Raw genomic sequence first — 21472 nt, 5'->3', positions numbered from 1 at the left:
GGAAGAAGGGCGGATTATTGGGCCCTGGTTCCCAACCGGGTCAGCAGGAAGACGAGAAATTCTGTCCGTATCGCTGATGACGCCCCAAGCAGCCCGGATGTGGGGCTGGTGTGGGAAAGGTTCCCTTGCGAGTCTTCACCTAGGGGGGGAACTGCTGCCGCCTCTTCTGCTCCACCCTGGGGTCTCCCGTGGGGAGACTCCAGACTCCACAGGGGTCTCCCGTGGGGCTCGCGTCCAGCCCGGATGGGAGCAAGCCTCGCCAGGGACCAGCCCGGTTGGCGCTCCGGCCTGAGGGAGCAGCGGCAGCAGCGCCTGAGCGTCTGGGTGCAAAGAGGGGCCCGGGAGTGCCCCCAGCCGCGCACCTGAGCCGCTCAGGGGTGTGTGCCCCCTCCTAAGCGGGTGGGGCAGCTGTTCCAGGTCCTGCCTTGGCTCCTGGCCCGGAGCGCCTCTGCTGGCCTGAGTTAAACCTGGGTTCATTGGGACCCCTCTGGCCAGCCTGCTGCCGCCTCCGGAGACTGGCCTGGCGCAGGCTGAGGCTCGGCAGGGCCATGGCTCTGGCAGAGGCCACAGGCGGCTTCGCATGCAGAACCTTTCCACTTTGGTCTCCAGGCCAGAGGTGCAAGCGTGGGGGTGGGACAGGCCGCAGAGGATGCTGGAGAGCCGGGCAGGCTGGGGAGACCAGCTGGGCTTGTCCTGCTTGGGATGGGGCGCTCGCAGAGCCTGGGGCCACAGGCGGCCAGCAGCCATCCAGCCCCCGTGCTCTGGGTTAGCTCGGGTGGAGGAGTCGCTCGCCACCCTAGCTCTGGATATGCAGTCCGGGGACAGACAGGCTTAATGTTCATCGGGCCTGACAGCTGCCCTTGAAAGGTGCCCCCCCCCTTGAAACCACACCTTAACCAGGTTAATTTTTCGGTATGACGAGGCTGTTCAAAGTGGGAGAGGCTGGTGTCCAGCGAGTGACATGCCAGGACGTCTCTGCTGTCTCCCCCCCCCCCCGGTCCAATATGACGTCTGTGGAGGGTGAATGTAGTTTCCTGTTTGGGGTGAGAGTGCTTTGCGCACGCTCAGAGGTGCACTTGCCAGGTATTCCAGGGCTGGCATTGGAACTGATTTCCTGTGCTGTGCCTGTAATCTCCGTGAGCAATTTGACATTTCCCCCTTGGCAGGGGCGCCTCCTTTTCCCTGTTGTGGGGTGGGATGGTGACTGGCTGGATGTGGCGCTTCATTCTTTCATTTATTACTTGTCTGTGCCACCCAGTGTCCGAAGCTGCGCGCTGGGTGGTTCACAACACGAAATGTAAAACCGTAAAACGGTCACATTGTGAAGCATAATGCAAAAACCGTTACGAGTTCAAAACGTAAACCAGGGCAAAAGCCAGCAGCAGGGCAACGGCCCAGGGATGCGCGAAAGCGGCTTTTCAAACCGGAGGGCCAAAAGGCCTCCGAGGATAGGCGGGCCTTCACCTGGCGCCCGCGCGCCGGGCGAGTGGGGCGGGGCCAGGCAAGGGGCTCGGCCAGCCCGGGGGTCCCCGGGCGCTGGGGCAGGCAGCGCTTCTTTCCCCGCGGAGAGGCGCTGGAGCTCGGTCAGGCTGGGCAGCCGCGTCCTCGCGCTGGTCCGCGGAGGGGGCGGCCAGGCGGGCCGGGGCCGCTGGAGGCGCCCCCCGCGCCGCTCCCTGACTCTCCCGCGGCTCTTGTGTTTCTGCTGTAGGAGCCGCGTGCCCGACTCTCTGCCGGCGCCATGACGCAGGCGCCGCGCCCGCTCCCCGTCGCTGCTCTGGTCCTGCCGGTCTGCCTGCTCGTGGGACTCCCGGCTGCCCGGGGCTACGTCCACGCCGTGAGTCAAGCATTCCGCCCCCTCCGGCACACGCGCGTGGCCCTGGAGACGGGCAGGCCGGCCGCCGTGCCCGGGGTGGTGCCTCGGGGGCTGCGGTTCTCGCCTCCCCGCCCCCGGTCCCGGGAGGCAAAAGCGCAGAGGCGGAGCGCCGCGTGCTGGCTGGCCCGGGGCCTGATCCACCTGTCGCGTCGCTCCTGGCTGTGCACAAGGGAATCCCGCGGCGCGGCGCGGCGAAGGGGTTGTCGGGGGTGCCCTTGTGTGGCCGCGGCGGTGTGCGTGAGCCATCCTCCCCGGACCTGGCGCCCTCCGGAGGCGTGGGGCCGCAGCTCTCACGCTGGCCGGGAACGGCGGGAGTTGTCCCACGCCCCTGGAGGGCGCCAGGTTGGGGGAGGCCGATAGAAGCCGGCGGGGGCGGGGGCTGGAAGTCCAGGGGCTGCCCGGTGTCGGTTCTTGCCGCACGGGGGCAGTGGAGGCCTGGAGAGCGCCAGGCGAGGCGAGGCGAGGCGAGGCGGTCCCCTCGCAGGCGCTGTGCTGCCTTGAGAAGTGGCCTGGAGCAGGCCGGCCGCGTCTCCAGGCTTGGTTTCTGGCCACAGGAGAGCTCTGCTGGGCTTGGCACCGAAAGGGGCGCGCACAGCTCTGGAGGAACGGAAAATCTCTTTCTCAAAGCTGCAACGGAGCGGACAGCTCCTTCATCACTGCTCTGAAGAACCCGAGGGTGGATGGGATTTATTTGCGTGTGGAGGAAGCAAAGGGTGGGAGGACCCACAGTGCACTGCCATCGCCACGGGGGGCTGTCGTTCTGAGCGATTTAGGGGGCTTGAGCAAGTAAGCCGGGCGGCATAAGTCCAAGAAGGCTTTCATCAAGCCCTGGAATGGGGCTGCACAGTTTTTGGCTGGAGTTTCTTGGCAGCCAAGCCAGGCGGTTTGGGCTGTCAGGACCCTGCCCCTCACTGCCCCGCCAGGTGGTGCGAGGCACACGGTGGCCTGCGCCTAGCTGGTCGCCCTCACCGGGTGCTGCAAGAGCACTCTGCGGCAAGCAACATTGTGGGTTCCTGTGCCTCCAGCAGGCCAGCTGCTTGCGAGGGCCAGCGGCACACGGCCGAGGCTCCGTTGCGCATTCTCTCCATCTGCTCCCCCATCTGTTCTGCCTCAGGTGTCGGACCACAACACCAGCATGGAGTTCGCTGACCTGCCAGCCATGTTCGGAAACCCACTGCCACATGAGGGACTCATGGTAGGTGCCTGGGAAACAGCAGGGGGGCCCCGGGGCTGTTCTGGCCGGCCTGTGCCCACCTCCTGACCCCCCCCCCCGCCCGTCTCCTCCACATGTGGTGGCTGCCTGTGCCCTCCCCTCGGGCTGATCTCGGGCCCCGTGCATGAGACCGGGACTCCAGCTGGCAGCAGACTGAGCCCCCGCTTTGCCTGCAGGGCCTCCTTGTGGAAGCCAGGCCAGCCAACGCCTGCCAGGCCATCGAGGCGCCACCAGCCAACAGCAGCATCTTTGTCGCCCTTGTCCAGAGATTCAACTGCAGCTTCGACATCAAGGTGGGCAGGGCAGTGCGAGAGGGGCCTTGGGATGAGCTGCTGCCACGCCAGGGCTTCCATGCGGAGTGCAGCTCTCCTGTCCCGGGATGCAAGAGGGGCTGTGAGGCCCCAGGGCCAGGACCCCCCCTTCCTTTGGGAGCTGGGTACTTCCAGCCGCCTTGGCATGCGTGACGCTGCCTCCGGCTCCAGCGCAGCATTCGCCCACACCCTGCCCACGGCTGCCCACTGTGCCTGGCAGCAGTGGCTCTGCAGGGTCCTCTCCGGCCAAGAGAGGCCCCTTCTCGTCTTCTCCTGCTTGAGATCAGACAACTGGGGGCGCAGCCAGGGTTTGCGACTGCAGGGACGTTCTGCGTGCAAAAGCAGCCCTGGGAGGCGTGGGCTGGCAAAAGAGCTGTGCTTCTGAGCCCATGCAGAGTGGAAGCGTAGGCCTTTGTGTCTGGGGCAAGGGGTGGGTGCCAGCCTAACCCCCTCTCCTGTGTGTCTCCCCCTCCCTCAGGTGTACCATGCCCAGCAGGCTGGGTACCTGGCCGTCATTGTGCACAACGTGGGGTCGGACAGCCTCCTCAACATGGTCTGGGATGATGGTGAGTGAGGAGGGAGCCAGCTGTCTCTCAGGGGAGCCCGTGCAGCCCTTTGCCGTCTTCCCTGGGCCTCCCTGGGCCCACAGCTGACCCACACCCGTGCTGTCTCCCCCTCTTTTTCTCCCCGTCTTCTCCAGAGGAGCTCCGCAAGCACATCACCATCCCTTCTGTGTTCGTTGGTGAGACGGCAGCCACGTATCTTCGCAGCCTCTTCAGTTATGAGAGAGGGTAGGGACCGAGGTGCAGCAGCAGAAGGGGCAGCAGGGGGTTTTCCAGCCTCACTGGGTCCAAGCATTCTGATGCTGCCTGTGAAGCAGATTCTCCAAACACATTCAGACGCAGCTAGTATAATATTTATATGCTGCTTCTCTGTTAAAAAAATAAGTGGCCTGCAACCGAATAAGAAAATACATCAGAATTAAGACAATGTTAAAAGCAACGAATCAACAACAACAATAAAATGGAAGCAATTAAAATATTAACAGCAGCAGACAAAAACGAACAAAAACAAACGCCAGCAGTTGGAACTGCAAGGTCAAAGCAAGCAGGTTGTGCATTAAAAGCCAGCTGGAATAAACTGCTGCTGCTGTGTGTTTGAGCTGAACAGAGAACAGGTGGAGGAGATTCATCGCTCCCCTTCCTAGGAATGAACTCAGTTTGTGCAGTTTCCCGGCCTCCTGCAGGGCCAATGCACAGAAGAGAGAATTGTCTGAATCTTTGGGTCCTGGTACGGCCATTGCCGCTGGTATGGCCATTGCCGAGACTTTAGGGGGTTTCCCGATCGAGGCGTTTCTCCCAGGTGGGAGGTCCCCCTCCTCCCTCAATGTGTGGGGGGAGCATTCCAAAGCTGCCTGTGAAACAGACTCCAAAAATACTTTCCAAAAGCTGTGTGGGTTTTGGGGGGAAGACCCACCAACAGGATGCTGGACCCTTTCCCATTCCTTGGGATTGTGCTTTCAATCCCGGGGAGGGGATGGTTGATATTGGGGTCTCCAGAATTATGGGGAAAGCTTCCATATTGGAGGGGGCGCAGCTCAAGGCAGGAGTGAGACCAGCATCTTCTCTTTCTTAGAAATAAGCCCATTTGCGACTCTCTCCTGGGAAGTGGGAGTCAATCGTCAGCATTCTCCGTGTGTCTCCCTCCCTGCACGAGCTCCGAAGTTGGGAAACGGGTATATTGGGAGGGCTGAGCAGGGAGTCCCTGTGCAAGAAGGGGGGCCCTGGTGGGAGATTTGGGAGTGGTGCCCGAGCTCCAAGTACAGGTGGAGGCCCCATTTGTGATGCCCTGGTGACATCTGATCTCTTTTCTCCTCCTCTTGCTCTTCTCATCTCAGAGGCCAAGTTACCTTGTTTCCAGAGTACATCTTCCCCCTGGGCTATTACCTCATCCCTTTCACGGGCGTGGTCGGCATTGTGATTGCTGTGATGTGCACCATTCTGGTGAGTGGGATCCCCCATCTAGCAGAGGGAGGCCGGCGGGCCCTGGCCAGGGTGGGGTGGAGGTGGCTGGCTGTGCCTTTGGATGTTGTCTTTATTGATCAAGTAGGACACCTGACTGGCGGCTTGAAGTGGCGGGACAGAGCTGGGACTCTCCGGCCTTCTTTGCCTAGAGAGGAGGGCTTGTAAAGAGGGCCAGTTGGGTTCCGAGGCCTGCCTCACGCCTTACATGGCAGCAAACTTGTGTCTCTGCCGCTTGCGTGTGTGGCCGGGGAGCCAGTCTGACAAGCGTATCTGGACCGTGCACAGAAATGCGAATGCAAGTTTGTCTCCAGTGCACTTTCCATCTGACACACATGCAGCGTACACCTGAAATGTGTGTGCAAAGCAGCCCAGGAAAGCCTGGTGGTCCCGCCTGAAGCCTGCTCAAGCTCTCTCCCCCTCTTGCTGCCGAACAGTTTGTGCGCTGCATTCAGCATCGGAAGAGGATGAGGAGGAGCCGCCTTTCAAAGGAGCAGCTCAAGAAGATCCCCGTGCACAAGTACCAGAAAGGTAATGGCTGTGAATGCATTGAGGGGGGGCTGGGGGGGTCAAAGCTCTTTCCTTGCCCCGGAGTCTGTGACGGGCTGTTTGCAGAACCTGTGCAAGGAAGCCCCATCTAAACAATCGCTCCACCGCCCCCAGCCCACCAAGTGGTGGCATTTTCCCACGTTCCGTGCAAAGAATCTCTCTATAGGAGAGGTGGAATAATTTGCATTGAAGGAGACCTTTTGTTCTTCACTGCTGCGTATGATTTCTGCCCAGCACACCCACAAGCGAGACCCTCCCCCCCGGTGGGGTCCAGGCCTCGATCATTTCCTGCCTCAGCTGCTGCCGTTACCTCCCTGTCCCTGGTCTTCTGTCGTCTCCCTCCCGCCCCCTCGCTGCTGCCAGAACTACCCACCCCTCTGGTTGCTCCGACCCTGCGACGCCCCCCTGCATCCCCACTGGGGCCTTCTCTCCGTTCCAGCACCCGGCACAAGCGTCTCCCGTGCCTTCGAAGTGCTCCGTGGCTTGTCGGCACCCCCCCGCCTGCCTGCGGCTTTTGCTGCTCCAGCTGTGCCGCTCTCCGCTGTCTGCCCGGCGGTCTCCTGCTCCCTGAGACAGGGCATCCCTTTCTCCTCCCTTACCCCCACTGATGCCTGGGATGGCCTTTGGGGACGGCCCCTGCACAGTCACGCCCCCCTGCCCAAAACTCAACTTTCCCAGGAAGCCTCTGGAACATCTCCCTCACCCCAAACTCCTGTTGCAGCACAGCCAGAGTATGTGGGCTTGAAGTGATCACATGTTCTCCCGCTATTTACCTCTCCCTCTCTTCCCCCTCCTTCCCATCCCCCAGCTGGGGAACGGGCAGGAGGGTGCTGGGGCCCTCCTGTCCTGCTTGTGGGCTTCCCGCGGGCAGCTGCTTGGCCAGTGTGTGAGGAGAATGCTGGCCTAGATGGACCCTGGGTCTGATCCCGCTTCAGAGCTGTTCTCATGTTCTTATGTTCACGTAGTGTCTGTTCCAGATTGTCGGCCCTTGGGGCAGGGGCCTGTCGAGGTGCCCTTTGAAAAGTGCCAAATGTAAATGGTGGCGCTGGATGGGGCCCGGGAGGGGAGAGTTGAGCGCCGGGGCAGGGCGAGGGAGGGGTGTGCGGAAGGACTTGGGTCTCAGGGTGGGCTGGGCAGGAGAGAAGGGGGTGGGATCCCGCCCAGGGCGGAGGAGGCGAAGCGGAGAGGACTTTGAGTGGCAATGCAGCGGGGCGGGGCGGGGTGGGGCGGGGCAGGAGAGGGCCGCTGTTCTGGATGGTTCCAGGCTCCACCGTCGAAGCCCTGCAGGGCCCACGTTCCCCAGCAGAGGGCACTGTGCCCGCCCCGCTTCCCGCCAAAGCCCATTTGCGTCCCCTCCTCCCCCTTTTCAGGGTCAGGCTGGCAGAGACCTTCGGCCAGCATTGTTTTTCCCCATCTCCCCCTCCCCTGGGTTGGGAAAGAGGAAGGGCTGTGTGTGTGGGGGGGTGGGGGTTCCCTCCCCCCACCCTTTCTTATGACCTAGGAGGAGGAGGGTTTTCATGAGTGTCATGCTGCACAACCTAGTAGGGGGCACTGTTGACAGCTGTGCCCACTGGAGCACTGGCCGCGAAGGCCAAAGGGTGCCCCCCCCAGCCCAGAGCTGCTCCACAGGGGCCTGCAGCCGCTGCAGCTCCGCTGGAAACCTAAGGAGGCTGTGTCGGATCCTGGCCCCCCTTTCTCCAACTGGCAGTAGTGCTTAGGGTCTCCCCGGCAGGGCGCCAGGGAGGGACGTGGCCCCCCTGCTCTGCCGCGGAGCCCACGGTGCCGCGGCCCCTCACGCTCAGGCTGGTCTCTTCACCAGGGCCCCAGGGAGTGGAGCGCCATCCTTCCCATCCACTGCTTGTCTGTCAGATGCTTTTAAGGGGACCTGGCAGTTTGAGCGGGGGGCTCCTCGGGGGGGACCTGCCACGGGGGCGCGTTGGCATGCAGAGCGGGGGCTCCCGCCCCACTGGGTCAGCTGGGAGGCTGGACTTGATGCCACCCGGCAGCTCCTGAGTTCTCGAGGGCCCCCTTCCCTGCCCTCGTCCCCAAGTCTTCAGGCTGGAACGCAGACGAGTGCCGGGCTTGGGCGACCTGCCCTGAGAACAGGCCCTGTGCGGGGGCCCAGCCAGATCCAGGTGCCTCCGTCCCTGCTCTGGAGCTTGAGGTGGCCGGTGTGGGAGAGAAGTGGGGACCGGCCCACCCCGGAGGGGAGGGGTGAGCTTGCCACTAGCCCGCAGTGGGCCTCTGGACCCAGCCCCCCTTGCAGTCTCGGGAAGGAGCCCGGTGTGGAAGCGCTGCCTGGTCTTGCCCACGGGGCTGTCGGGTGGCTAGTCTTCCTGGGACACGCTGGCAGGTTTGGGCAGAGGGTTTGGGGGACACCCCCTCAAAACAGAGGGATTGACTCCCAGAGGTGCCATGGGAGACAGAGAGCTTGGTCAGGCAAAGGACCCAGGTGTCCGGGCTCCCCCCCTCTAGCCCTCCCCTGAGGGCTGAATCCATGACTGCCAGAGCATACAGCCACTTGCACTGGATGCCAGGCTCCCCCCCAGCTGCCCCCTCCAAAAGAATGTGGGATTGTTGGCTCGTGCCTGGATGCTATGCTCGCCCCACCCCAGGTCATCCTCTCTTTCCTCCTCCCCGACCCCCAGTTAATTCCACTTAGGAAACATGATGATTTTAAATGGCGTAAACTGGATTTCCAGAGCTCAGATCGCTGTAGGAGAAATAAAAATTGCAATACAAGGCAGACGTAGGAACACATTTTCTTTCTCCCCCTGCCGTGAAAAATCGTCGTTGTGTGAACACAAGCAGCCCCTTCGTTCCTCCAGGATTTTGCTGTGGCTGTTTCAAAAGCGGCCTCAGCCGTTGCCGCAGGGGCGTGAGGGGGGGCGCCGGGGCCGAGCCGGGGGGCCCTCCGTGTGCCCAGCGAGGCGCAGGCAGCAGCCTCCTCCCCCCGGCGCCGTGGGCGGCAGCTCCCATCATCCCCAGCCAGCAGGGCCTTGGCCGTGCCGGCTGGGGATGATGGGAGCTGCCGCCCACGGCGCCGCGGGGGGGCTGCCGCGGGCCGTCGCCCCTCCGCCCCCTCCCCGGGCACAGCGCCAAGCCCCGAGCCCCCCGGCTGCTGCGGCGCGCCCGGCCCCCCCGGCGCACATCTCCCTCCTCGCGGGGGCTGGGAGCGCGCCCCGCTCTGAGCCCGCCCGCTGCCGGCACGGAGCGCCGAGGCCCGCCAGCGCGTGGTGGCGGGCTTGTCCGGAGCGCGCGGGGCAGGGAGCGGCGTGCCTGCCCCGGGGCGGCGGCGGCCTCGTCCTTCCCGGGCCCGCCTCTCGCGCTGACTCAGCGGGGAGGAAGCGGCCGCGCCGCGCGCTCTTGCCTTATAAGGCCGTTTGCGCGCTCGGCGAGCAGCGCTCTGGCCGCTTCCCTCGCCGCGGCGCGGGGGCCGCCGGCTTCCTGTTGTCGCTGGGCTGCGAGGCGGCGGCAGCGGGGCCGCGCCGGGGCCTGGCGCATGCCCGGAGGTGCGGGGGGCCGCGGCCCGCGCGCGGCCTGGCCTGGCCCGGCCCGGCCCGGCCCGGCTCGGCTCGTGGGGGCCGGGAGCCCTCGGGATGCGCCCCGCCGCCGCGCCTCGCAGTCCGGGACGCCCTTCCCCGGCGCTGCCGGCCCGGCCCTCCGCCTCCGCGCAGCCGGCCAAAGCTCTCCCCGGAGCTCGCCCGCGGCTGCGCCCATCGCCTGGCCCTCGGGGCCGGGGCGCGTGGGGCTGTGGATGCCTCGCCGGGGCGGGCCTCGGGGCTGCCCGCTGCTGGAGGCTGCCCGCCCAGCCCGGGCGCGGAGGGGGCCTTCTCCCGTGCCTGCTGAGCAGGGGGGGGCGCGGCGGCCTGGCGCACTGCTTCCAGCCTGGCCCCCACAGCCCAGACCGTGAAAGCCCCGCTTCTGGGGCCGACGAATCCGCGCGCGCGCCCCCGCCCACTGCTCCTCGGGAGGGCGTGCAGCGCGCCGCGTGGACGTTTCGCAGGCCCAAGTGCTGGGCGTGGGGGGGCGAGGCCTCCAGGGTGGCTGTTCCGCGGCCCTGGCCTCTTGGGTGGTGGGTACGAGCCCCCTGCCCCCAGGAGCGGCAGCCGGTTGAGTTGGGCCCCAGGCGGCTCGGATCCAAACCCTCAAGCAGCCACGAAGCTCCCCTGCCCCCCCCCGCGTGAGAAACGTGTCAGTTGCGGGCTCGTTGCCACACAGAAGCATGCTCTGTGTAGGAATTGTGTGACCTCTGGAGCAGCCTGGTTTGTGCTGCTAATGATCCTGCCTTACAGGATTGTTGTGAAGAAGGACAAGAGGCTCTCCGTGGTATCGTGCTAACGTTGACGCAGGGCTCGCGTGCCAGGTGTCCACCTTGGCCATGGAAAACCCTGTTAACAACACGCAGTCGCGTGTGCAGAAGGGGTGGTGAAGGCATGGCAGGGCAGAGCTCATCTGAGTTGTTCTGCCTGGGGGGCAGCCTAGCAGGCAGGAGGACGTTGAGCGGGTGAGAAAAGGGGTGGCCAGCTGGCCCTCGTTGTTGTTCTCTGTCCCCAGGGGATGAATATGACATCTGTGCTATCTGTCTCGAGGAGTACGAAGATGGGGACAGGCTGCGGATCCTGCCCTGCTCTCACGGTAAGGAGCCCCCGGCTGTGGGGACGGGGCTGCGCTCTGCCTGCCTCTCCGCCTGAGATGTGCCTCCCAGACCAGCTGGTTCGGTGGCTCCCCGGTCAGGGTGCGGCTGCACTTGGCTCCCAGCATCCCCTGTGAATTCGCCAGGCTTTCTGGGCCTGGGGGCGCTGCCTGCTCCAGGCCTCAGCCCCTCCCTTCTGTGAGGTGGGAGTCGTGGTAGCCGCCCTCTCGAGACCAGCGTGGAGGCAGCCATTATGAGGGCGAGGAGGAGGCCTGTGCGTGGCCCGGAGGAGGAACAGCCTCTCTCTCAGCCTCTCGCCCTCCCCACTCCCTCAGGCTATCACTGCAAGTGTGTGGACCCATGGCTGACGCAGACAAAGAAGACCTGCCCGGTGTGCAAGCAGCGTGTGATCCGCTCGCCTGAGGACTCCGACTCGGAAGGCGAGGACAGCACCAGCCGCCCCACGCCTCCCCGGGATGAGGAGGAAGGCGGGGAGCAGCAGCAGGAGGAGGGGGCACACGACTCGGAGCGCACCCCCTTGCTGCGCGCATCGCCCACGGTGGCGCTGGGGGCCCCCTCCTTCGGCAGCATGGCACAGTGCCCCCCCTCCAGCCCTCTTGGCCCTTTGGACGAGGGGGGCCAGGGGCACGATCCGCCCCATGCCGAGGGCTTGCGGAGCCCCCTCATCATCTAGGCCCCCCCCGCGGCCCCGCCCTTTACAGCTCCCCTGGGAGTCCTGACAGACCCTCCCTCGTGAGGGGAGGCAGGGGAGGGCAAGGAGCCTTTGGTTCGCTCCTGAGCTTCCAATGCAGGCCCACTTTTCAGTCTGGGGGGCGCCAGAGCGCAAGGGGCAAGCGGTTGCTACCCCACTGGGGTGGCCTGGGGTCAGGGTGAGCGGCCCCTTAGGAGGGCCAAGAGGAGGGGGAGGAGCTGGGCCTGAACCTTCTGGCTCCAGAGCCCCTCGAGCGCTGGGGGATGTGGGATGTTGAAAGTTGTGGGGGGAGCAGCTGAGCTTGCCGGATCCCCTCCGGGTCCTTGACGGAAGGCCGGGCAGATGTCAGCAGTGTCACTGATGCTGGAGCTGCCTGCACCCCCGGGGCCGCTTTGAGCAGCCCCCCCCCCTCTTTCCTGCCCTCCCACGGAGCTCTCCCTGGGCCAGAGAAGGCGCCGCCCCCTCCTTCCTGGGCTCAGTGGGCTTGTGCGGGGCTCCCCACCACCACCAAACTGACATTAGCTGGCAAATTAGAGTGCTTTAGTTGTGGGGAGGACATGGGCTGGAAGTGGGTGCTAGAGCAAGTGCGTGGGGGCCAGGGGGTCCCGAGTCTTCAGTCACGGTGTTGAGGCAAGGCGGGAGGTGTTCATTTCTGGCTTTTCCGCAAGAACGCTGGATCTCCCCTCTCCCTCAGCCGCAGGTCAGGGTGGTGAACCAGTTTCACGTGACGGTGTCAGGGACACCCCCGAGCCATGCGCGCGCCATCCTCCTCGCCGTTTTGCTCTTCTGTGTGCCAAGGGAGAAGGGGGGCCCTTGGCGCTCCAGGGTGCTCCACCATGGAGCACAACTCCCCCGTGTTGTCTCAGGCACTGCTTGTGTTTCTCCTGCACCTTCTGAGGCGGCCTCCCGCTTTCCCGAAAGGCACAGGCACTGTGTGGCTGGGGAACTGCCCCCTGTCCCCCTCCCCCCCCCACTAATTTGTCCTGGGCTCATCCTTTCCCTGTGTGCGGCGTGGAGCTAGATTTTGGCTCCTGCCCTTTCCTGTTCCTTAGGGACTAACTCATTGAGCTGCTGAGGTGGGGGCTGGGGGGTGCATTGTCAGAGAAGGGGGGTTGGGGTGCGCTGTGGGACCAAGGCTGGTGACCCCCTTGCCTCTCCCAGCATGGCTGCTGCTGCTTAGCCTTCTTCTGGGTGCCCCCCCCGGGGGGGGCTACTGTAAATGACTTATTTTTAACTGTACAGATTGTAAAGGAGGGTTCTGAGGGGAGGGCTGAATTCCGGGCTCCATGCTCCCCGCCAAGGGCTCAGACATGCCTGTGGGCGTGTGAGGGCGGGGGGAAGGCAGAGTAGGATGAAGAACATGGCTGATGGCTCAGCATAGCCCGTTTGGCAGTCAGATTAAAAAAAGATGGTTTAAAATGCTCTTTGTTGGGCTATTTTGTTCAGAAGGAGACGGTGCTTGTATGACTGGGGAACTGCAGGCGAGGGAAGACGTTCCCCAGCACCTCCCCTCCCGTCCTGCGAGAGCGGCACTGCGCAGTTAATTAAAGCAGGCAATGGGGAGGGGCAAGAAAGGTGTGCAGAATCGGGCATCATCGCACAAACGTGCTGGAACCCAGTGGGGCCCTCCCACGAGGCGGAGTGGTGGGAGATGTGGGATGGATAGGAGAAGGCCCTTCTTGGCGCACAAACTGTGGAGTGTGCCCCCAAGAGGTGCGTCAAGGGCTGCCAGCTTGGGCAGTTTGAAGAGCAAATGACCGCCTGGCGGAGAAGGCTGCCTAGCTGTTGCCTTGGGCACCGGAGGAAGCCAGGGGGCCTCCGTGGGCCAGTCACTGGGGGACATGGGCAGGAGGGGCTGTTGCATCCCTATCCCGCTTGTAGGTTTCCTGTGTGGCATCTGGCTCCACTGTGCAGAGAACGCCAAACTGGAAAGGCCCCCTTGGGCTCATCGTGCAAGCATCTGACCTGTGCCATTCCAACCTGGTGCCCTCCAGATGTGCTGGGACTACATTGCCCATCACCCCCACCTAGCACAGCCAGACTTGTTGGCAGAACTGGTCCGTGAGAAGCGCTTCAGCATTGCTGTCAGCTGTGTAGTTGAGCAAAGACACAAAAGAGCCTTTTGGGGCTGAAGGGGAAGGGATGATGGCGGAAGCAGAGCGTTGCCCGCAGAAGGCCCAACTCGACCCCTGGACCCCTTCAGCTCAAAGACAGCGGGGGCTGCCAAGAGGTGGAACTGGGCTGCTCAGGTTTCCTGGCCCCATGCAGAGCAGGAGTCACCCTCTTGGCTCTCTTCGGTGCCGCCCAATTCTCCCCTGCCCTGCCCAAGCTAGGGAGCTCAGCCCCAGCCACCTTGGCTGCAACCTTCCCCACCCAAGGTGAGGCCCCCAACCTCCATGGGCACGTTGGGGAAACTTGGATGCTGCCAGGTGGCTCCGTGTGCAGAACAGCAAGAGGCAGCCCCACCCCAAAGCTGCCAGCCCAGAGTGCCAGCAGTGCTCAGCCCACCTTCTGGTTAAAGGCCCAGGATTGGGCTGTGGCACCCCACAGGGTCTGTCTGGGGACAAGGGCCCTCTAGCAGGAGAGCAATGCGACAAGGCAGGGCCTGCTGTGCCCCCAGCGGCCCCCTCTGGGCCCACTTGCTCCCTCCAGATTAGCCGCTTTATCGGGTGGGCGGCTTCCCCTTAGCTGATCCTTTGCTGGCACCACCCAGAGACTAATCACTGGGAGGCGCCTACTATTGCGCACACAGGCCAAAGGGCAAGGGCTCCTCTGCCACACGCAGAGCTGCTCACCAGGAGGACCGGGGGGGGGGGGGGGAGAATTTTCATTGCATCAGGAACATCCTCATGGGTGGCACAGGTGCTGTGGCCACCCCTCCTCTTGCCCCCGCACCCCTAGGCTGATGAGCCAGAGAGGTGGAGCAAGAAAGAGGCAGGCCTTTCAAGGTTCCGGGGGGGGGGGGCACCTCCAGCTACAGTAAACCCTGCCTTTGGATGAGCTAACCCAGAGGAACTCCCAGTGGCCTCCTCCCACCCCTCCAACGGACACAGGCTTTAGAATTCAATTTATTTTATTTATTTTTCTTGTTCCAATATAGTTTTCTTAACGAAAAAAACTACACCTTGTAACAACCAGAAAATTTGGCAGCGATAAGGATTTGTGATAGAAAAAATGGCAAAGAAAATAGGGGAGTTGTGGGGGGGAGGCTTAAGGGGGGATTAGAAAAAAATTGCAGAGATCAGTGAGAGGGCACAGGGCAGAGAGCGGGCACAGGGCAGAGAATTGGAATATGCGGCGATCCGGCGCCAGGGTCGGTCCCACGAGGGTCAGGCCGGGGCCCCGGGCGGTCACGGCCACCTTGGACATCCTTGCACCGTTCCATCAGTAGTACCGCAGGCGGGACGAGGCAGGCGCATCAATACTGCGACCGCCGCAAGTGGTTGGCCATCTCGTAACACTTCTTGTTGACGCAGCCGCCATGAACTCCTTCCTTGCCCATCACAAGGACTATCGCTAGGGGAGGAACGCAAGAGACGTGCGCCAGTCAGTGGCAGGAGCCAGGCTACAGCCCAAGACCCCACTACCCAACGCCCCTTTCTGGATGGTGGGCAGGGCGCTTTCAGCCCAGACCATATTTTGAACCCAAAATGTTCAAGGGAAGATTTACTGGCCAGTGAGTGGCTTGTTCCAAGGCACCTGGGGCCATTAGCAGCCCGCTTGGCCAGGGGGAGAGGACAAGGCCACCCTGCTGTTGGCAGGAGAGGCACTGGAAAGACTGGGGGCGGGGGCTGCTTGGCAGTCAAACGTCATGGCGCCTTTGGCTTATTTGTGCATATGCTGGCTACTCGGAAGTAAGCCAAGCTGACTGATGCTGAGGCAGCAAGATGAGAAACCCCCCACTGAGCCAAGCAGCGGCAACACAGCACCTGGGCCAGCAGGGCCCAATGCTGGACTTGCCCCACCGTGCCGTGACAAGATGCCCCCAGAGAGGCAGGGGCAAGGCGAGCCCTGAAAGGCAACCCAGCCCCTGCTCTGGCCGAGTTCCTGGGACCAAGAAGGGGCGGCGCAGCACTGGACCGCCCCCGGTGCGCTGGGCCCTGGCAAGCGCCGCCAGCATCCTGGCCAGCCCAGCTACCTGCGCTCAAGGCTCAGCTCTGACTGAGCAAGACTTATGGCCCCCCCAGCTGCCTTAACATGCCCAGGACACAGGCCGCCTCCTCTCCACAGAGCACTGGGTTCGGCCACAGCTGTCTGGTCCCCTGCCCCTCTCAAGAGGCCTGACAGAGGAGCCTGGGACACAGCTGCTGGGGGAAAGAACACAGCGGGAGCAATCCGGACAGCTGCAAGAGATCCAGACAGGCAGAGGAAGGGGGCACCGGGGGGCTGGCCCTCTGCGCTTCGCCGCCACTCACTCTTGTTGGTCATGGCAGCGGTGATGTTGAAGGTGGGGGCCCCGCCCGTGCTCTTCGTCCGCAGATCCATGGTGCACTCGCCGTCCGTGTGCAGGCTGTCCCGGATGACGGAGCACTTCTGCCCGCCCAGCGTCAGCCCGTTCACAAACAGGTTGCTCCGTTCCTTCGCCACCAGGGAGCTCACTTCCGCAGGCTGCAAAGAGAGGGCAGCAGGTGAGGATCGGGGCCCCGGGAACAATTGCCCCAGGGCTGCATCTGACATCTGCCCCCACAGCTAGACTCAATTTCGAAGTCAGGACAGACAAGCACGGAGCCTCTTCCACCGCCCCAGAAAGGGCTCGGGGGGGGGGGGGCGCAGAACTCCTTCATAGAAGCTCCCCAGCAATCTGCCATTTGCAAGGTCACCAGGCTTTGCACCCAACACCCCACCCCTGCCCCATCTTTCCTCTGGCTGGGGGCAACCATTTCCCTCAGGGTTAAGGGCTTCGCGGGGAGGGGGGAGAACAAACAAGCCTGCTCAGCCACTCACTGCCCCCCTGCAAAAAAAGGACCTGCAGCTGGAAGAGACCACCTGTTGCCCAGCCAAACAAGCCCTCTTCTATTCTGCTGTGTGGCAAGAATATTCCGGGGGGGGGGGGATATGACCCACGGTTCCTCAGGGAGGAGAGAGATGCCGGGACCCAGCCTTGGAAGAAAGGCCCCTCCCGCTGGGGAGAAGTCTCTCTAAGCGGTCTGGTGGAGTGAGTCCTGCGGGGAGGCTGCAGGAGATGGTCCAAGCGCCAGCTTCCACCACGGGGCCTTGTCAGCACAGCACCCACCCTCCAGAAAACCCTCCCTCGTGCAGTGCAGGAGACCAAAAATGTGGCCTCCGGATAACACCCTTTTTCGCCCTGGCTGTGGGGACTACAATCATCCTGCTGCTGCATCTCACTGCTCCTTGTATTGCTCTCGTTGTGCTTGGGATTTCTGAAAAACTGTATTTTAAGTCAGACTTTAACATTTATATATGAACCACATAGGGATTTTATTATGTTAAGCGGTATATAAATATCAAAATAAATGAATGATAAATACAAGCGTGCCCACTACATGGGGAGACCAGAACTATGGGCATCCGTATGCCCCACGGGAGCCAAGACCCGCTGAGCGCAGGGTGGCCCTCCGCCGCTGGAGCTCTCTGGAGCATTTTTCCACCCTAAAAGGAAGGGAGGGAGGGAGCCAACTTTGGCAAGGGGACCCAATAGCCTGCATTCTATGGACTGACGTGTTTGCGGGATACATTTTGAGGGTGGACCTTTGGTTTGCTGCTGCATTAGAGGCCTCTCGCTTTCCCCCATGGGGGCTGCATGTCCCTCCTCAAACACCACCCAGGCTGCTCTTGGTGTCTGTTCGGCCCGCAACCAAGGGCACCAATCCTAGAAAGTGTTGAGAACAGCCTTTCCTAAAGGCAGCCTTCCCCAGCATTGCTGACTGGGGGATGCTGGGAGTTGTGGTACAATTCATCTGGAGGGGCACAATTGGGAAGGCGGCCCTATGCAGATGTGTGCAGCCATTTCCAGCCTTCCTCCCCCGCCAACTCCCCAGGAGGGGCTTGGTTGGGAGTATGCAGCAGCAGCCATTTGGTGGTGCCAGCCAGGAGGCAGGCTGAGCACGGGCAGAAAAGGGCTTGGCTGGCGCATGCCAGCCCCATTACCCAGTTGCACATTAACTCGGGCAAGGCTGAGCAGAGGAAAGAATGAGAGCTCCCGCTCCCAGCCCTCTAAGCTGTCACTACCCACTAAGCCTGACTTCCCTCCTAGACGCAGGGGGGCAGCAGAGGCCTGTGCCCCCACTGCCTTTGCCCTCCTCCCAGGCAAGCCAGGTGCCCTGGTTGCCATCCGCACCCCCCCAGCCTGTGAGCACAGGAGGCTGCAGCAGGCAGGGTCCCTGGCCAGGCCTCACCGGCCCCTGGGCTGACGTGCCCTCAAAGCCCACCCAGGAGGTGCCAGCTGAGTGCCCTGCCCCACGGATCAGCCCTGAGAAGGGACTTTGCTCTGGCCCACCAGAGACAGGACCCATGCGTGTTTGGGGTGAAGCCACTCGCCGCCACCCCCCCACTGACACCTGCCCTCCACAGCTGGCAAAATAACAGGGAGACCAGAGCGCCCACCAAGGCGGCACAATTTGGAGAAGCTGGAGAAGCGGCTGCAGCCAGGCTCCCAACCCCAGCCACCAAAAGGCACGTGCACACACATGCCCCGTCTGCACTTCCGCCACAGAGGGGAAGCGAACAAGCAGCGTGGGGACTTCCGGGGGAGGGGGGCCATCGTGGGGGCACCAGGAAAACTGCACACCCTGCTCAGGCTGGATGAAGGCTGCAAGGGCATCTCTCAGAGAGGAGGAGAAAGCCCTTTCCCCCAAAGACCCCCCAGGAAAGGGAGTCTTTAGGCATTTGTCCCTCTCACCAAGGGGACAGAACCGCCGCTCGCTGTGCCAAGAACTGAGCCGAGGCGTGGGCCGTCCTGGGCCCATCCGACGAGTAGGGTGCAGCCAGGGCCCCTCGGGCTGGGGCAGAATCCTCCCTTTCTGGGGCCCCAGAGCGCAGGCAAGCGAGCCAGCTGGGAGAGGACCAGCCTGGCCTTCCACTGGCACCAAGTCCTGAGGTGGGCCGAGCTCCCTCCTGCCCTGGCTTCCTCTTTCCAAAACCAAGAAGCACAGAGGATTTGCAGCGCCGGATTCTGCCGGAGGCCCAGCCGCCAGCCGCCTGGACTGCTTAGAGATTAGCCACAGCTGACAAGGATCCAGTGCGGGAGACGTGGCACTGGGGGCGGGGAGGAAGGAGAAGGGCCTGCTCCGAACCTGGGCGTGCAGCGCCAGAGCCCAGCCGGGGCGCCAGTGCACACCCAGGGCCTGCGCGGGCATTCTGAGGGTGGCCCCGGCGGGAACCCAGACAGGGCTTCCGCCAACGGCTGCCAGAGTTCCTAGAACTCGGAGCTCTCTTCCGCCGGGGGCTTTGCGCAAGGGGGGCGCATCGCTTTGCGGTATTGCTCAGGGCTCAAGGCCCTTCGGCTGGAGCGCTGTGGGTGGAAGCCCTGAGCCTCACGGCCCCACCTGTATCCTGTTTTGCAAAGAGAAGGCGTCAAGCTGCTTGCCCCACATCCTGGAAGGCGAGCCCCACAAGGCGGGGGGGGAGGAGGCGAGAAGAAACGCGCCTGAGGAAGAACCGCCGCAGGCAGCTCAGGGGGGGGCTCCTCCGGGGGGCTAGCGGGGGGCAGGCCCAGGGAGCCCGGCCAGGCTCGCCTCGCGGCGCCTTAGGCCCCCTGCCGCCTGGGGGCCGGGAGACACGAGGCGCCCGCCCGAGAGAGCCCCGGGCCTCGCTGCTCGCGCGGCCTTCGATCCGGCCCGCCGCAGGGCGTGGCCCGGGCCCGGCCGCGCCGCGCCTGGGGGCTTCTGGCCGGCGGCTGGCCACGCCCCGGCGCCAAACTTCGGCCGGGCCAGGAAGCGGCCGGCCGGCCGGACCCGTGCAGCGGGCCCGGCCCCGAGGCGTCCCGACATGGGGGGCGCCGGGGCGCCTCCGAGCCCGTCGAGGCGCCGCTCCTGACCGCGGCCTGCCGGGCCCGGCGCCCGCTCAGCCCCGGCGCCGCCCCCCCGCGGCTTGAGTCATTTCCTCTCCCGGGCTGGGCCGGGCCGGGCCGGGCGGCGGCCCGCGAAGCGCCGCCTGCCCCAGCCCCTCCGCCGGCCCCCGGCCCGGCGGGGGCGCGCCAGAGCGAGCGAGCGAGGCAGGCGCTTCGCAGGAGGAAGCGGCGAGCCGCTCGGCACAAAGGCGGCCGGGAGCCGCCGCCGGCGGGGGGTCGCCCAGGTGGCGCCTCGCCGCCGCCACCGGAAGCGGCTTTGTGGGCAGCCTCGGCGCCCCCGCCGCGCTCGGCAAGCTTCGCCCCGGGGAGCGCCCCGCCCGCCCGCCCGCCCGCCCGCTCGCTCACCGTGATGTTGACGAAGGTCTTGCCCGGGGCCGCGGCCCAGACGGACGGCACGTCCTTGTAGCCCACGATGGCCGCGTCCTGGCAGGTGTCGTCGGCCATCAGGCTGTCGATGTAGCAGCTCCAGCCGCTCATGGCAGCAGCACCGCTTGCGCGCGGGACCGGCGGAGGGGCTGCTGTGCCTGGGCACCGCGCGCGGCGGGAGCAGCGGGAGGGGCGGTCCTGGGCTCGCGCCTGCCTCGGCCGCCGCGAGCGCGACCCGAGGCGCGGGGCTTCTTCGGCGGGGCCCGAAAGCGAGAGCGGCGAGGCGAGGCGAGGCCGGGCGGGAGCGGCGCCTGCTGCTGCTGCTGCTGCTGCTGCTGCTGGGCGCGCCAGGAGCGACTCTCGGGCCGCGCCGGAGGAGCGAGCGCAGAAGAAGGCGGCGAGGGCCGGACGCGGGGGCGGGGGATCGGGCGGGGCGCCCACAGCCCCGCCTGCGCGCGCGCCCCGCCTTCCCGTTCCTCGTCCGCGGCTCGGGCGCGCGCGCAGCCGGGGCACAGCGCGGGGCCGCTGCCTGCCGGCTCTCCGCCGCGAAGGGCGCGCGGGCCCGGCGCAGGGCGGCGCCTCCCGGGGCTCACGCAGCTGCCCGCTCGGCTGGGGCTCCTCCGCGGCCCCGGGCTGCTTCCGCGCCCCGCCCCGCGAGCGGCCTGTCCCCCACTGCCCGGCGGCCCCCTCCGCCGTGGCGCGGCCCCGCCCGCTCGCGCCTGCTCCCGGCCCGGGGCGCCGCCGCCCGCCCTCGCGGCGCCCAAGGAGAGGCGCCGGGGCCGACACGCGGCTCCTCCCCCCGGACGCGGCCCGGGAGCGCCTTCATCGCGGCGGGCAGGGCGGCTCCAAGGCGGCGGGCGCGGCCTGCCCCGTGCGCTCGGCTGGGGCTCGCTAGCTCGGGGGGAGCGGGCCCGGGTGCGGCGAGCGCGGACTGGCCGCCGCGGCTCCCGGCGGCCCCTTCCTGGAGGCGCGGGGCTGCCGGCCCAGGCGCCGTCCCCAGCGCAGCAGCGCCTGCCGTCTCCTTCGCGGCGCCCGACCGGCCCCGCGCCGTGCCCTGGCCGGCCGCGGCCCCCCGCGCGCGCTGCCGGCGCCCGTTTCCCGCACGCCGTTGGTCCCGGGCCTGCCCCGCGCTGCCCTGAGCCGCCGTCCCCGGCCCAAAGAAGGCCCCCGGCGCCCTGTTCTCTGCGTTTCCCCCGTCCTGCCCAAACTCTCCGCGGCCCGGCCCTCTCGTGCCCCGGGAAGACGCCCGCTCCGCTGGCCCTTGGCGAGGAGGGGCGCGAGCGGGAGCCCGGCGGGCGCGCTGCCACCGAAGCGAGCGGAGGACGCGTGGCGACGCGCCTCGCCGGGCGGCGCGCTGGGGCTGCGAGGGGGGCCTTGGGTGGCTTGAGGCCGGGAGGGGCCCGCAGGGCCCGCCCTGGGACGGAGGCGAGAACGCAGCCCTTCCAGCCTCACGGAGCAGTAGAATAGTGGGGCTGGAAGGGGCCTGTGAGACCATCGAGGCCAGCCCCGGGCTCGATGCAGGAATCCAAGTCAGAGCATCCCCAACAGATGCCTGTCCAGCCTCGTCTTGAAGGCCTCCAGTGTGGGGGAGCCCACCGCCTCCCTAGGAATTGGTTCCATTGTCGTATTGCTCTGACAGTCCGGAAGTTTCTCCCAATGGCCAGCCGGAATCTGGCTTCCTGTCGCTGGAGCCTGTTGTTCCGTGTCCTGTACTCTGGGATGGGCCAGAAGAGATCCCGGCCTTCCCCTCCAGGACAGCCTT

The 21472-nt window shown here is 65.1% G+C and overlaps 2 protein-coding genes across 5 annotated transcripts in view; one reads left to right on the top strand and one right to left on the bottom strand.

Moving 5' to 3' along the window:
• RNF167 (ring finger protein 167) overlaps positions 1-12737 on the top strand; it is a 36233-nt gene extending 23496 nt beyond the window's left edge. For 2 of the 4 annotated variants that reach the window (XM_084806920.1, XM_084806922.1), the window contains 9 exons: positions 1709-1834; positions 2988-3068; positions 3263-3379; positions 3876-3963; positions 4098-4188; positions 5295-5400; positions 5856-5949; positions 10525-10605; positions 10939-12737. In XM_084806920.1, the coding sequence (XP_084663046.1) occupies positions 1739-1834; positions 2988-3068; positions 3263-3379; positions 3876-3963; positions 4098-4188; positions 5295-5400; positions 5856-5949; positions 10525-10605; positions 10939-11297 (1113 nt within the window). In that variant the 5' untranslated portion in view covers positions 1709-1738 and the 3' untranslated portion in view covers positions 11298-12737. The remainder of the gene's footprint in view (positions 1-1708; positions 1835-2987; positions 3069-3262; positions 3380-3875; positions 3964-4097; positions 4189-5294; positions 5401-5855; positions 5950-10524; positions 10606-10938) is intronic. The other 2 variants (XM_084806923.1, XM_084806924.1) reach the window with 1 other exon arrangement.
• A 1621-nt stretch (positions 12738-14358) lies between these two features.
• On the bottom strand, positions 14359-20087 carry PFN1 (profilin 1). Its single transcript, XM_084806925.1, has 3 exons — positions 19690-20087; positions 15731-15923; positions 14359-14831 (listed from the first exon to the last, which is right to left on the bottom strand). The coding sequence occupies exons 1-3, from the start codon at positions 19819-19821 to the stop codon at positions 14734-14736; spliced, it is 423 nt and encodes a 140-aa protein (XP_084663051.1). The 5' UTR covers positions 19822-20087; the 3' UTR covers positions 14359-14733.
• Between the last annotated feature and the right edge of the window lie 1385 nt (positions 20088-21472).

Source organism: Heloderma suspectum, chromosome 6 (genome assembly GCF_057233095.1).
Source record: "Heloderma suspectum isolate Gila_16-S chromosome 6, 16-S_ref, whole genome shotgun sequence".
Classification (NCBI taxonomy): Eukaryota; Metazoa; Chordata; class Lepidosauria; order Squamata; family Helodermatidae; genus Heloderma; species Heloderma suspectum.
Note: the sequence above shows the minus strand (reverse complement) of the source record. Positions and strands in the feature narration are given on the sequence as shown.

Bases quoted from the DNA above. Each gene is read 5' to 3' on its own strand.
- PFN1 (XM_084806925.1), bottom strand. From the start codon at position 19,821: ATGAGCGGCTGGAGCTGCTACATCGACAGCCTGATGGCCGACGACACC. The intron at 15,924-19,689 runs GTGAGCGAGCGG...CTCTCTTTGCAG, and splicing joins AGACCTTCGTCAACATCACG to CCTGCGGAAGTGAGCTCCCT. The intron at 14,832-15,730 runs GTGAGTGGCGGC...TTCCTCCCCTAG, and splicing joins CGCTGCCATGACCAACAAGA to CGATAGTCCTTGTGATGGGC.